This window comes from Ruditapes philippinarum, unplaced genomic scaffold (assembly GCF_026571515.1).
Source record: "Ruditapes philippinarum isolate M1 unplaced genomic scaffold, ASM2657151v2 ctg17515_1_1_1_1, whole genome shotgun sequence".
NCBI classification, from domain to species: domain Eukaryota; kingdom Metazoa; phylum Mollusca; class Bivalvia; order Venerida; family Veneridae; genus Ruditapes; species Ruditapes philippinarum.
This window is the reverse complement of record NW_026863799.1, coordinates 1-16,518: the sequence shown is the minus strand read 5'-3', so window position 1 is coordinate 16,518 and position 16,518 is coordinate 1. Positions and strand designations below refer to the sequence as shown.

At 32.9% G+C, this 16,518-nt stretch overlaps 1 protein-coding gene across 1 annotated transcript; it reads right to left on the bottom strand.

Annotated features, from left to right (window-relative positions):
• Positions 1 to 671: 671 nt before the first annotated feature.
• Positions 672 to 16,299, bottom strand: LOC132723361 (uncharacterized; the record flags this gene model as incomplete). Its single annotated transcript, XM_060708059.1, is given in 16 exon segments — positions 672 to 1,934; positions 2,402 to 2,627; positions 3,005 to 3,076; positions 3,740 to 3,813; positions 4,195 to 4,354; positions 4,581 to 4,670; positions 5,727 to 5,828; positions 10,409 to 10,498; positions 10,910 to 11,035; positions 11,706 to 11,927; positions 12,510 to 12,845; positions 13,074 to 13,166; positions 14,024 to 14,071; positions 14,462 to 14,506; positions 15,265 to 15,408; positions 16,105 to 16,299. Coding segments are annotated over 16 exon segments (2,586 nt in total), but the record flags the coding sequence as incomplete, so codon positions are not given.
• Positions 16,300 to 16,518: the final 219 nt, after the last annotated feature.

Sequence of the window (16,518 nt, the reverse complement as noted above, 5' to 3'; positions counted from 1 at the left end):
AATAATTATGTTTTTCAATTATTTATTTTTTTTACTGAAAAAAAGAAGAAAAAGATTCCATATCTTATAAAGTCCTTTGTTCATATAATGTCAGTATTAGAATAATATAGATGTGCAGCAATTCCAATAAAATTTTTATGGTGAATATCTTGTTAAAGGCATTTTTTAGACATCACGTGACCTGCTCATTTGCATATTCCGTTAAGCAGCATTTGGTAAACATTTTTCTTTTAACGTTTATTTTCTTCTTCTTTTTTTTCCTTCTAATTACATTCATAATCACTTTTCATTCTCGTCTTCTATACAGTATAGAAGGAAAAGGTGTCTGCATAATCAAACCTGCATAATTGTATAGTGATGCAAATGCGATTATTTTTAGACTGGAACTTGTCCCAGCTTAATAGAATTTAAGAAGTATTCGAGCTTTGTGGCAATTAACATAAGATTCATATTAAGGTTATTTTAGCTTCGGGGAAACCCATTGTTAATTAAATTGCCATGCCATGATCAAACATAAGTTATGATCAAATGTTGTTATTTTGCCTCGTTCATTTACTTTAGGAAACGGGTACGAAACGCCAGGGGAGGTTACTAGAGCTACACCGGAGCTTTACTTGGGCAAAATGAAAACAAAAAATCATTAAAATTTATATGAAACATAATATAACTCAATATTAATTATACAATGTTAGATATATCTATGATATGTCTCGATAACAAAAAGTTAATAACATGACTTTACGTAGCTAAACTGCCCCAGACATCACTTTTAAAAAGAATCAAAGTTCTGTGTGCACTGTCGCATTTGGTTAGGGGGTACATAATGTTTGTGCAAATGATCACTAAAATGTTAAGTTACGTACTCAAAGCTGTAACCATTTTATCAAATATGATAACGGATACTACAATATACTACATTATACTTTAAAAAAACAACCAATCATAATGAAAATTATGATTTCCATCTAGCGTAGAAGACTCATGATTGGTTTAATTTAAAATTATATATGACGTCATGATGACGTCAGATTACTCTTATTCTCATTTAAATTATGTGATAGTAGCAGCCATTTTTATTTTAATTTCAGGTCTATTTATAGTATATACGACCGATGCCATAAATAATTATACCACAACATCGAGTGTTTATCATGCACGACCTTTTCGCGTGCACGTATAAAACGACTGACGGACCAAGTAAAATGTTTATGGCGGTTTAACGAAACCAGTTTGCTATGTATTTGAAAGGCATATTAATTAATTAGATATTTGATCCTGAAACCATTCAATCATTCAAATATGATTTAAGTAGATATAAATGAAGTATAGTTAACAATAAAAAAATATCAAATGATTCGTATAACGTCAACATTATAACATATCAATGTCATTAACTGAGTCAGTGACTGTCAGCATATTGTTTTTTAATTTTTTCTCATCTTGATTGATCTTTTCAGTTAAACTTGGTTTAGAAATCTCTTTAGCAATAGTCTTTATTGTGCTCGATTTTTTAATTTCTTGTGGGGAAGTATCAATTGTCACAGACTTTTCCTTTTTTCCTATTTCAAGTTTTTCCGGTGTAGGTGGCGCCTCAGATCGCCCTGTTGGAGGATTCCGCACAGAGTTACTATTTTCCTTCGTCCATGCGGTTCTATTGCTTGGAAGTGGCGGTAACGATATCGTGTTCTCGCGCGTCGCTGGTGGATCATCGGCGCTGTGTGGACGACCTGGTGTTGGTGTCATCATGGACTCCATGCCTGAGTCAGCATTAGTTTGAAATGTGCGCATGCGTGACAGGCGTAGACCTAACTCGGAAGGAGGTTGAACTGGAATAACTGGTTGGTGTTCTTTCCAATACACAGCACGATCTTTAAGAAATTGTTGACCAAGACTTGCAAGACCTCGTGTTTCTACCGCAGCATTTGTTGGCAGTTCTAGCAAAAAATCATTTTTGTTTCATTGGAAAGTTGAGCTCAATTGACTATATATTTCAAAATTTTGAATGTAGTAATGATGATTGACCAACAGTAACTATTGATACTGGAAAATGTTCAGGACAAAAGGGCTTAAAATATAAAATGAATGTCCAATTGGTTGTCTAAATTTTACGTTAAAAGTAGATATCGATAGGTATTTACAGCACGAACATTATTAGTCGATTAAAACATTGAAAGGAATAAATGCAAAAAGTAAAAATATTTTGACTTTCTCAGTCTTTTCAGTCGCATAATATTACTTAAACAATGTCTCATATCGAAAGTCACACATGTATATTTAATAGAGTAGTTGGTATTGATTGCCTTTGAAGTTAAGTATTGTTATTAGCCTTTTTAAAAGAAAGATTGCTAAACGCTAAATTCATTCAATCCCATCGTTCTTTCAATAGTAACAAAATACTTACTTTCCGTTTCAATATAACGGTCGAAGTATTTCTTGTCTGTATACAGCTCTTCCAAGTACTTTCTCATCGCTTTATCGTCACCGGAAAATGGTCTCACAGAGTTTGGTGCAGTGCGCATGTTCAAATCGCTCATTTCCGTTGTTTCACGTATTGGAAGATTACCACTGCGTTCATATCGTGAACACCAATGAGACGCTTGATGCGAGTCTTTTGGTGGGTTGTTAATCTACAAACAGAAGATATATACATGTGTATATTTATTTTTACTTAAAAAAATGTTTACACCATATTGAACGTGTGTATATGTTCTTTTTGTTTAGCTGTATCATATTTAATTCATTTTTTAAGTGAATGGAGCGTAAGTACAAGGGAGGCTACTATAGAATAACAGTTGGGACTACATATTAACATGCCAACGGAAAAAGACAAATCAATACAATAGGTGCGACATTTGTTAAAATAATAAAAATATGATTAAATAAAAGAAAGTTTGTAAAAATAAGCATTATTATTAATATAACAAAGTGCGTATTTCTTGGACGAATTGATAAATGGACCGGCTATGGTTGAAATGTGATTGATTCATCGACAGAAACTACGTACCTTCTGCATGCTGCCGCCAACCAGTATAAATTCGTCGTCGGATCCAATGTTCTTCTTGCCTCGAGAAATTCCCTAAAGTAGAAAGTTATACGTGCATTTTTTTCTGTATATTTTTATATTGCAAAAAAGTATTGCATAGTATGATAAGTTTTAAAGGATAAAATGTGATTAACACATACATGATGTACATTAAAAAAGTATAGTCTCCTTTTTGTCTCAGTCGGAATGGAAAATATCTTATTCATCAGAAAAATAATGAAATTTTAACTTGTTATTGTTGATAGTAAAAAGGGATGACGTTGATTCAATCAAAACACTATGATTGTTACTGCTGGTCTCTCTCCCTCTGTTACCGTGTTCCGACGGACACCGTCGTAGACTGGCCTTAGTTTAAACAACATTTATTGCAATTTGTATAACATCAATTTATAATAGAAGCATATACAAACACACTGATAGATTTCGGGGATCGGAAAACAAGTTTGACCATGACGTTGTTGTCATTAATCGTTGTTTTACGAGTATTTGTAGTGAATATGAAACATCAGTAAGTACGGCGGTCACGACGTGGACCATCCTTGTAAGACTGATTTAAAAGCAAAAACTGCAATGGGCAAGTTGGTCTGTGTCTTTATATAGAGTTATTGCCTTCGCTAGTGTTATGAGAGCTCTTGTAATATATACTGTATGTCGTAACTTTAAAACTTTAGATTAAACCATGCTATGTTACATTACCTGCAAACCTTCTTCATTTTCTGGGATAAATGCTTGACTTATCCTCTCTCTCCCACTCCACGAAGCCCTTGTTTCTAAAAAGAAAGAAGCTAACGCATTAAAAAAGTAAATAAACGTTTCATATATAATAGATAATAGAATATAACCTATATTTTATTTGATTTAAACAAAAATATCAAAATAACCTGTATAACATTAATTAACCACATCATCATCATCATCATCATCATATTCTTCATCATCATCATTTTCATCTCATCTATCAATGTTTCATTGACACATGGGTATGAGAAAAGATGACATACATAGAGACGCTGGTTTTATTTTTACGTCCCTTGTTTGACACGATCATAATTTGCATCTGGGCATTTTTGCTCAATCCGTTAGTGCTTTATCATAATACTGTTGATGCCTTAAATAGAGAATGTTACTTAACGAAATATCTGTCTACGTACTTGAGTTACGGTGCATCCCTTTACCGTCACTGAAAGTGTCTGATCTAAGAACCATTCCTGATGACGTTGACTTGGGCTGGTTCCCCTGTCGCTCTATCTGCGAGTTGTTGATATATATAGACTCGGGTTTTACGCCACCTTTGGAACCAGCAAAGAAAACCTACAAACAAAAGCATCAATATTGACAAAACTGTCTTCGAATTTTCGAAAAGAAACCAACCTTTTCTTATTTAATACTTATGTAATTCGAATCAACTAAAAATAAACATATCTCTATCTTTTATTGAAAGATAGCTGTGTCGTCTGCATTTTGTTTTTATATTTTAATGAAAATACTAGTACATACTAGTAATACTTTGTACTTGTAACAAGAAGGTGTTTTTTACCGGTACAGTGACTTTGGCCTCCCTTTCTGGCTGCGACTCAAATAATCTATCCTTTAATTTGAGTCGTTCAGCTGATCCGATTTGTCTCCCCTTAAAATGAAAAAAACATAAAGACATTCAGATACCGGATGTTTTTTCTTCGGAATAGCTTTTTCCACCATCGAGACAAGAGCAAATGCACCTGCCGCTGGTCTTTAATAAACAGAACTGTGTCTGGTCACAAAAGCTATATAAAAAGTTTAAAAAACAACTTTTGTGATAAAACTGTGACTTACACTTTTTTGCAAGTGTAAGATCGAAATATTCCATATAGAAAACAAGTCTATCACGCACACATAAAATGTCTATAAAGATAAATTGGTGTTATATGATAACTGTTATAACACCGCACAATTGTAATGTTGCCTTTCATTTGAAAATCGTGACGTTTATATAGATTATATACACAGAAACCGTCAATTTATGGTCAGATTACTGTATTGTAACATGGCCTTCGATTGGCTGCAAAAAGTGCATTTTTCAATGGGACATCAGGTGATTGGATGAAAATGTAATGTTTGCAAGTATGAAAATGATTTTAGAAACTAACACTGCATTATTTTCTTAAGAAAAAAAAAAACTGTTTCACAATTCATAGGTGTCTAGGATAAGTTCTCATTTGGAAATTTGTATTTAAAACAGTATATGTCAGTCCTGTGATCAGCAGAAAACTTCAGTGCAAAGGGGGTTTATCATCTTTGGGGACATTTTGCGGTCGACCCTACATAACAAGATCATTTTAATGTGTCAGGCGTGTCATTCTTCAAGAAAATTTACATCTTTAGCATGAATATTCATTTTTTTAGGTTGGTTCAGTGGTCATTTCTTATATAACGTAAGTCTATGGGAAAATTAAAACAGTAGTCTGACCTTATAAAGAAATCTCATTGTTTTCTCTACTGCAAGGAAGTTGTATTGCGGTATTATAAATACGTTATAAAGATTTTTGACAGGTTATATGGTTGTTTGCAATATAACTCTCACCCAGCTGCTCGGGTTATATTTGCAATCAACCATTTATATAGGGTCATATAATCTGTCAGGAATCTTTATAACTAATGGTATAATGTTTTAATAATCTAATTATGTGACACACATACGACATACTTTAATCTGATTAGGATCTAGGTCATTTAATGGAGTAGCGCGAATACTTTGTCCATCTTGCATGCTAAAAGCAACTTGCTTTCCGGATCCTGGACGGTAAGTCTGGAAAAAAGAGGAAAATGAATATAATGGAGCGAAAAAATAAACATGAAAAAGAGCTTGACAAACCAGGATAAAACCTTTTAGAAGTATTTGAACTTCATTTTTCAAAAAAGAAAAATGAAAAAAAGCACTGTAACACCGCACTTTGGGGTCAAACGCACTTTGGGGTCCAATTTCGACCCCAAAGTGCGTTAAACAGGTACATATGCATTTTTCAACATCAGGCAAACGACCGCACTTTGGGGTCAGAGAAAATTTATGTTCATTATGTTTTAAATAATATAGTGTAGTCAAAGCCAATGGTAAACAAAAATCAAGGTATTAAATAGACACAAAACATGTGCCCTGAATCAATAGGGATTTAAATGGTCTTGATTAGTAAGTGAAGAACTTTCACAAAATAAATCACCAAAAAAAGAATTTGTATCAATGCAGCACGCCTCCAGATTCACGCTAATTTTCATGAAAATTTTGAAAATTTATTTGAATGTATAATATTGTGGAACAACCAAAAGGAAGCAATTTGCACATTATCAATGGCACTTATAACTTACGTAAATTACCAAAAAGTTAAAATATGCATAAATAGCCCTTAATGCGTTAGTAACGCAGTAGGAATATAGTTGTAAATATTGAAAACTCAGTCATTGACCGCACATAATATGTAAAATATTACTTGAATCTTGAATCATTTTACATTTCCTATAATCGTAGTACATATTTCTCAAGTTTGATTTTATTGAAATATTTTGACTCATCTGGAGGCATGCAGCTTTAAGCTTAAAATATGTTTTTCTAAAATTTTCCATTTATTTTAAATTATTTTATGCTTTCCAGTGTTTTATTACAATATATCAGATGATTATATTCTGATAAACCACTAGTGAAATTTATAAAATATAATTTTCACTGTAGCCGGACTATATCTGAATGCGGATGAAAAGAAAATCATAACCAAATGGAATAACAGGCAGAAATAAATGCCGTCATACGTAAATTTGCTTATCTAGAAAAAGAAAATCAAAATCATCATTTATCATGTTAAAAATTTAACAAAATTAGAGTAATTTAACAGAACTATATTTCAAAACTTATGATGTGACGTCATGATATAATGACGTCACAAAGGAAAATGCGCGACGTTACGCGGCAAAATCAGTAAAAAAATACTTAAAATCACTTAAAAGCATAAAATAAAAAGAAAATTTATTTGTTTTACATATAAGATTGAAATATATTTCATTCGTGAACACCAGCTATTATATTTTCACTCGTGGCTACGCCACTCGTGAAAATATTGCATCTGGTGTTCACTCAGTGAAATTATATTTCAATCTTACATGCAAAACAAACAAATATCCTCTATAGAATGTACACCTTTCATTAACTCCATTGTTTTTAGCTAAATGCATCATTTTCCCGTTATTAGAGCGAGCTTCAGAATAATGTAAAATTCTCACTGGGGGTATAGAGGGGATTGTGGGGTATCGATCTCCCCGAGGTTTAAAAATAACATTTTAAAGGCCCATTATGCTTTTATTTGTTTTTCTTCAGCTTTTTTATTTTGATGTTCTTTTATATTATCAAAAAAATACACATTGGCCAATTACCTGATCTGTTGCTTTTTGACAATGATGAGTACAGTACTGTTATAGTGATAAGTAGTTTACATGTTTTATATGGAAGTCAAATACTACATTGTTTTGACTACTTTTATGACAAATAATTTCACATTTATCGCTACTTTATTCAGGTAACAAGCATCTTACATTCTCTGATACCATTATTTTATCATTATAAAATTCATCTTTCTAAAGAAGTATGTAAGATTTCCCATTAAAAAAGCATCTGGCGAACGGTTGTTACGGAGGGGAAAAAAATATTAACTGCATTTTATTTCATTCCTTACATATTTAAAATGGAGCTCAACATGGCACCAAAAGTTATCAAGTAAATGACTGACAGAACGGGATATTTTTCGCAGCATCTTTAAACTTTAGGAATACACGATTTCTGTACTAAAATATTTTGAACGGTGGCAAAAAAGTGACATTTGCAACTTTTTTTTTTTTTTTTGATTCTTTTTTTTTTTTTTCGTACATATTTTTTGTTGTTTTTTTTTTGTTTGTCATACATTTTTTTTTAGTTTTTAATACATACTTTTTTTAGTTTTTAATACATATTCTTTTTAAGTTTTGCATACATATTCTTTTTAAGTTTTGCATACATATTTTATTTTAGTTTTGCATACATATTTTATTTGAGTTTTTGGTACATATTTTATTTTTGTTTTGTTTTTTACTTTTTTTCGTACATAATTTTACATGACGCCATTTGCAAAGTAGAGGTTTGGATAATTACGCTATTTGTAAAACACCATTTTCAAACACTTCGCCATCTGTAAATTACAGTACCCCATTTGCAAACGCCATTTGCAAATACCAACATTTTCATTTTTTGAGGTATCAAAAAGATAATAACACTTTTTAGTATATATATATACAGAGACATAGATATTATCTATGTCTCTGATATATACATGTACATGTATATACATGTATATATATATTTTTTTCTAAATCAGTGGAATATAAGGACCTATTTAGATCTTTTATTGTGCATTATTGTAATACACCAGTCATTTGTAACCATCTCCCTTGCCCCCGGGGGAGTGTGGGTTAAAAAAGAATCGTGTGATGTCTGCGCTGTTCCGGGGCATAAGGCAGGAATGTTATTATCTGAATATGCCCCGCAGGGCGAAGATTTTACCAGTGGTCGGCTTGGTTTTAAGTCAATGCCCCTCCCCCCGCTATACTCAGGCGGTGGGGTTGAGTGGTGCATATTCATTCACCAATCAACAGCCCTTTCCAAATAGACACTAATATAATAGTAGATAATAATTAAAAAAAAATACACTAATTATATTAAATACATATGATTTAAAAAATGGGCCGAAAAAGGTCGGCCGAAACCAGACTTGCGCGGCCAAAAACGACTGGGCCGATTCCAAAAAATGGGCCGAAATGTGACCAAACTACTGTGCTAGTTTTATACTCAACTATGGGCTGTTATGAGATGTGAAGGCTGTTTTGATTGGCTAAAATATGTACGAAAAACCAAAAAAAATTGTACGAAAAACTTTAATAAAATATGAATGCAAAGCTCAAAAAAAAATATGAATGCAAAACTGAAAAAAATATGTATGCAAAACTTAAATAAAAATATGTATGCAAAACTTAAATAAAAATAAATGCAAATGTCACTTTTATTCCACCGTAATTTTGTTATATGAACAAATTATTATTATTGTTGGATATTTTAAGTGGTAAAATTAATGAAACTTTTATCACTTAAGCATCATCAAAGTATTGACCGCCATCTTGAACTCCACCTCAAATATTTCAATGTCGAAGATCGAAAATAAGTCAGTTCTCAGTATTTAAGCAGAACTCAGATTACACCTTTAGACCTCTGGAACCCAAAGTGCGTTGATATGTAGCATATTAACGCACTTTGGGGTCAATTTCTCGATTTTGACCCCAAAGTGCGTTTGACCCCAAAGTGCGGTGCGAAGTTTAACGCACTTTGGGGTCGGACCCCAAAGTGCGTTTGACCCCAAAGTGCGGTGTTACAAAGCACAACATTTTTTGTGGAAATATCCAAATAAATGAAAAGAAAAGAAATAATATGGTAAAAAGTGAATCTCCTTTTGTCATCATTTTAATATTAGTATCATAATAATCATTATTATTATCATTATTGCATTATAATTGTTGTGGTTTAATATTATCAACATCATCATTATTATTAACATAACCATCAACAACATTAACGTAACAACAAGCAACATCATCATCATCATCAATCTAACCACAACCACCACCATCACCACCACCATCATAATCAGCATTATCACCATCATGATCATCACAGTCACAATCACCATCACCATCATCACAATCACCATCATCATCATCATCATCATCACCACCACCATCATAATCAGCATTATCACAATCATGATCATCACTATCATCATCACCATCATCACAATCACCATCATCATCATCATCATCACCACCACCATCGTAATCAGCATTATCACCATCATGATCATCACCATCATCATCATCACCATCATCACAATCACCATCATCATCATCATCATAATCATAATCAGCATTATCACCATCATGATCATCACTATCACTATCATCATCACCATCATCACAATCACCATCATCATCATCATCAGCAGCATTATCATCATCATGATCATCACTATCACTATCATCATCACCATCATCACAATCACCATCATCATCATAATCAGCATTATCACCATCATGATCATCACTATCACTATCATCATCATCATAATCATCATCAACATCATTATCATCATCAATATAACCACAACCAACATCATCACCATCACCCTCATCATCACAATCAACATCATCATTATCAAAATAACTACAACCAACACCATTATAATAATCATCATCATAATCACAACCACCGTCATCATAATCATGACAAACATCATTGTTATTGTTATAAATTAGTATCATTATTACGTCAGCTTTCTTTTGTTCTTCTTCCTCCTCATTATTGGCTGGACCATAATCCCATTCTGCTGTTGGACCAAATTCGTCATCTTTATATCCCTGTTATAAGAGAAACACATGTAACTTTTTATATAAAGATTGATGAGCCCCCCAAACACTCAAAAATTGAAAACTTCTTTAATTTATAATATTAAAAACATTTTACATGATCACCCATATGGTTTGACTCCGGCGGCGAGAGTAAAAAAAATGCAAATTGCATTATAACTTGGTGCTTTGTAGCCATGTCTTAAAGGCCCATTATGCCTTAGAATTCTTTTACTTTTTATTTATTAAAATCTTGTTGGTGTACTTCAATAGTGACCGAAAAGTTAAAAGTTAAAATTAAAAAAAAATGTTTCTGAGGCATAATGTACCATATTGTGTCATATATTTCACTTGGTAATAGAATTACTCTGCAGCTGAATGTCGAATAAAGCTGAATTGTTTTAAGTTCATGTAAAGACTTACACCAAGAGGGCGCCCATCAGAATCCCGTATCAACCTTGGTAAACTGAAGACGTGCGCGAATCTTCTCCGCTTTTCTAACAGTTTTGCAAACACTTCTTTAGGAATTTTCTTGCCATCGCTGTCGCGCTAAAATATATGTGTTTTTTTTAAATAGATATATAAGTAATTGAAATCACCTTCATCTTGAGACTATTGTCTGTATGTGATTATAAATTATATTGTTTTTAACATGCAAAACTAAGAATATACCTTCATACATATTTTCTAAAAATTATAGAGTTTTTATAAAAGTTATATAATTATTTATAATTTACAATCTATAGCATCGTTCATTAGTAATAATGCTTGGTAAAGAATTCATTTCCAAATCGGCCATTTCTAATGATCCTTGGAAATATGTTTTTATAAGATCCAGTATAATATATTGCATAAATGCCGTGTAAATGTGAGAACATAAATGAGCCGTGTCACGACAAAACCAACATAATGGGTTTGCGACCAGCATGGATCCAGACCAGCCTGCGCATCCGCGCAGTCTGATCAGGATCCATGCTGTTCGCTATCAGTTTCCGTACTTGTTATAGGGTTTGTAGGCGAACAGCATGGATCCTGATCAGACTGCGCGGATGCGCAGGCTGGTCTGGACCCATGCTGGTCGCAAACCCATTATGTTGGTTTTGTCGTGACACGGCTCAAATATGAGAATACGTTTCAAACTAAATTTAATGTAATAAACAAATTGATAAAAGGTCCTGTTTTACAACCTACGACTACTTTATTGTAAAAAAAATCTAACCACAATATTTCCTTCCTCGTCAAAGTGGTATGCTTCGGGCAGTTCGCCACCACGGCCAAGTTTGAATCCTTTAAAACCATGTGCTGCCCAAACGTCCGCCTCCTCGTCCATGATCTGTTTCAAACGTGACTCTGACCCCTCTCTTGTGTCATCTGCCGGTGCCTGGGAGGTTTCAACAGGAGCGACTTGTATAGCATGCTTTGTATTTCCATCTACATCCGTCTATGAAATACAAGAAGAAATAAATCAATAGAAACTCAGATAATATTACTTACTAATATTTGGAACTATGAAGAAAAGTTCTAAAAGAAAAAATATTTACAAAATAATTCGCATATATAATTGTTTAATTCTGATCTTTATCACATACCGTGCCGATTTTGCGACTGCGTAAAATGGTATTGCACGGCCGTGCATATATTTTGACGTGACGTCATTTGCACTTTACAAACATACGATAAAGACGCGCTAAATGTTAGCGTTGCGTTATAGGCGCGTTAGTATTTATATAAAATTATTCTTTTGCACTTTAAACAATATTTATTTTAGGTATGTGATAAATAGAACACTGAATTCGTGTAATTCATTACTGAATTTATTGATCGAGTTGAATAAAATTATATTAAGCCAGCCACAAAACCTATTGAACTCGTTGAATAAAATAATATTGTGCTCTCCAGAGGCTCGCATATAATCTTATTGAACTCGTTCAATACTAGTAAATTCAGTATTGGATCTACACTAATTCAATACCTTCTATTAAAGATACCGGTGCATGAGTGACATAAGAATTGATATAGTTACCTCTCCCTCGTCGGATATGACAGTAGGCTGTACTCTTTCATGCCAGAAATCTTGATCATCTAATTCTCTCTCTAGACCTTTTTTAGTATGATATTGTACAGTAAACGGGGCTTCATTTATACGTGGATCACCTTTCTTTCGTCTCTTGGCTCGTCTTTTTGTACCACTGGCTTCGGCGTCCGTATCAGTATCCGAAGATTCTATATCGCTTGGGCTTCTTAATTTTTTCTTTGCCATTTTCTTTATTGCCTTTTTGCGCTGACGACGTTTTGAATCAATCAGTTCTTGTTGTTCCCGTGTCGTCAGTGTTTTAGTTAAATCGTGTCCATCTTCTCCCTTCATTTGACAAAAAAATATCATCAATAACAACAACAATAACAAGAAGAAGAAGAAGGAAAAACAATAACAACAAAAAACAACAACAGCACTAGATCGGTGACTGTCTATTTCATTAAGCAAAACTGGTAGAAATGTGCTTTTCTGTATTGCAATGCCTTTGACTACGATACCATTTTGTTTTCTGTTATAAGTAAGTAAGATAGCCTTCTCAAAGTATTTACATACCTCTTTCAAGTTCCTGCGTTTTTTCTTTCCTACGACTTTGGCATCTTGCAAACCGTCGGGAGGTTCATAAACAGCATTAGCCAATCGCTTACGCTAAAACATTACAAATCAAAACTTTAAAGGCCCATAATGATTGAAAAATGCTATCATTTTTATTTCTTAGAAGTTTTGGTATCTTGTTATAGTCTCCAAAAAATACTCATTTGTTATATAAATATCTATCTTGTGCATCTTAAGTTGTGTTGGCAATTGATATAATTATAGTGAATAAGCATTTTATATGGAAATCAAAATACTACTTTTTTTACATATCTTAAAGACACATAACTATATGTTAAGGGCTACTTTTTTCAGGTGCATAACATCTAACATGTACTTAATCCTTTATTTAAACATTATTAAAACATGTTTAATACTTCTAAATAATTAAAAAATAATGGATTTCTGAGGCATAACGTGCCTTTAAAAATGTCTGAAAATCTTAAATGTTAACTTGTGTTTTTATTACTATAGTAATTTCATATATACGTTATAAAAACCCTTACTCCTCGCAGTAATTACCTCCCTTGGTAAATTGTACTTATAAGGGGAGATCACTGCGTAGAAGATTGATAAAAACTGTGTACTGTTGTGATTATATTGCCACCAAACCAGTACAATCTTTGCACAGCAACACCCTTCGGCAGGCAAAGATTTTGGTTGTTATTAAAAGCAGTGTTACTGCAAGGATAATTATTACTGTTGTTGTTAACAGGGTATTTCTTTACAGAACGTCGCTATGCAGAGGTTACATTGTTTAATTCGAATGTAGAATTGCATTTATCAGGTATAATTAAGGAATTTGTAGCTTTAACTTGATGCTTGGAAGACACGCTGAGACAGAAAGAGGTTATCAGAAGACATTATCTCCAAGATTACCATTCAGACTAATGTAGATGTACTGAACTTACCTTTTCAAAAAGTTTCTTGGCACGTTCTTCCTTTTCAGATTCGTCTGTCTAAAAACAAGCAAATCAAATGTAACTTATGAATAAATATGAAACTATAAGCAACACACCAATTAAATATAACCTCCTGTCCGGGTAAGGGAGGTATGGGCCGGGGTAAACAATTTACTGGTGCAGACCTAAATGATGTCTTGTTTTAATAAAAATATGATCATCTTAAAATCTTCCGATGATTTTTTTTTCAAAGAACACTTTCTAATTATCCAAGAAACTCGCTCGTTATATACCATATAAAAGATTTAAAAATATGTGCAAGAAATTTGACTTCTTTTATAACTATTTCATTACTTATAGATTCTTATCTACTACCAATATATGTTTAGTTTTACTGATATTTATATATGTTTTGTTTTACTGATATTTATTGATATATACATTTACCTCATACGCATCACTGGACGACGAATTCCTCACATTCTTTATAACCTGAAAAATAGTTTATTGTACATTATTAAAACTTTTGTCCCTCAATGATACTGCATTGTACATTAGATGTCTTGTTTTCTCCCCTGAAAAGTAGCAAATATTACTTGAAATTTACCGACCCCCTCCCCTCCCCAATCGCCAAACTTGGAAAAAAGAACAGTTTACAAAATTTCCTTAGATAAAATTTACGTAACCTTCAATGAAAAGGAGTGTAACTGAAATATGACTCTATTTCCCCTGTCGTTCTATTCCTTTATTCACATGGAAAAGTTCAATATAAGACATTTTCACAAGGGTATAACTATTCAAATAAAACATGGCACGTAGCTATTGAAACAAGTTGATCGACATTGGATTTTTAATTCTTGAATTCTACAAGAATATATTTTATTTCACACCTTATAAAAAAATAGCCAATAAACTTCAAGCGTTGACACATATGAAGTTCCAATACAAAATCATCATTGGATCCAATCTTATAAATTTAGCCTCGTTTCCATTTCCAGCGTCCAAATATGTTCACATGCGTATTGTACTCTCATATAGCCTCGCTTTTATTAGTTTGAGAGTCCCAAATGTATATCGCACTGCATCTAGCCTCTTTTTCATTATCAAGCGCCTCGTCCAATATAGGGTTTTCAGCTTTGTACTCATCCAATAGAATTCAGTACTTTTATTCAACGATGTATTATTACCGCATATAACCTATCTGTAGCCCTTTATCAACAATGGCAGTTAATATGTACACTTTTACTCACCTTACTAATTTCTCGCTCAAGTTGCGGCATATCGTCGTCTGCTTTCTTGTCTCTTGTTGATTCCTTCATCCTTTGTTCCTTCTTCTGTTTCTCAATTCTTTCTTTTTCTTTGCGCTCTCTTTCTTTCTTTATTCTTAACAAAGCCTGAAAAATCGACGAGTACTCTTGTTAAAGAAATATTCAGGCTTTGAATAAAGTTCACAGTTAATATTATGTTTGTGACGTACCAAAATATACACTGCTTGCTGCTTTATAACAGATAGGGTTTTTAACTTATGAATAGTAAAAATAAGAATTAAACTGCAAATTCTTAAAATTCCCTTTAATATATCAACTTTTCGGCTGAACAGTCTCCTTCATGGTACATATATAAATAATAAGCAATAAACAGGAAAATTATGTCAGCGTCACATGACGTCAAAAGCGACGACGACAAAATCTATCAAAGAGTTTGACGTAATAATCATAGACAGGATCAATTTAAATTTAACTTATGAAATGATTACGTATGTTTCTTATGATTGAAAGTTCCTGACAATAGCAACCGGCAATCTCCGTACTATTACGTATTGCTTGTGAGTAATTTCGGTTATTTCCGGTATCCACTGGAAACCCATAATTGTGCTGATAATCGAAGAGATCGAAGAGAACAATATGCAGGACAAAATCGGTTGCAATAATTGCCATATTGTTGCTAAAACTTATACAAGGATTTTATCAAAATTTAAGCATTGACCTAATGAAGTAATGAAAGTAAATAATAAACAACAAGGTGTTGATTATGACAATGTATCAAATATCTAAATAGAACATGACTTAAATAAAAGTCAAAATATTTACCATGTCGTCGGCATCAGGTTTTGGAGTGGTGGGCGGTATTGGCTTTTTCCCGGGAGGGAATTCGATTGGTGGCTGTTTTTTCGTTGGGGGTAATTCGTTTTGTGGAGTCTTTTTACCCGATGGTACATCTTTTTCCTGAGTTTTTTTACCTTTTGAAATCTCTTTCAGAGGATGTACTGGTTCACCTTGTTTAGAAGCCACGACATCTTTATCCTTGAATTAAACAATTATAATCATTATTTTGATTAGGTTAATATAGAAAAAAATGACTACTAGTGTTATTTCGTAAGTTAACCATCACGATAGAGAAATGAAGTAAAAAAACACAATCAGACGATTTGCCGAATACAGGGGGCAATATTTTCGAATTTTATAATAATAATACTTTTTTGTGTATTTCACACTTTTAAAATG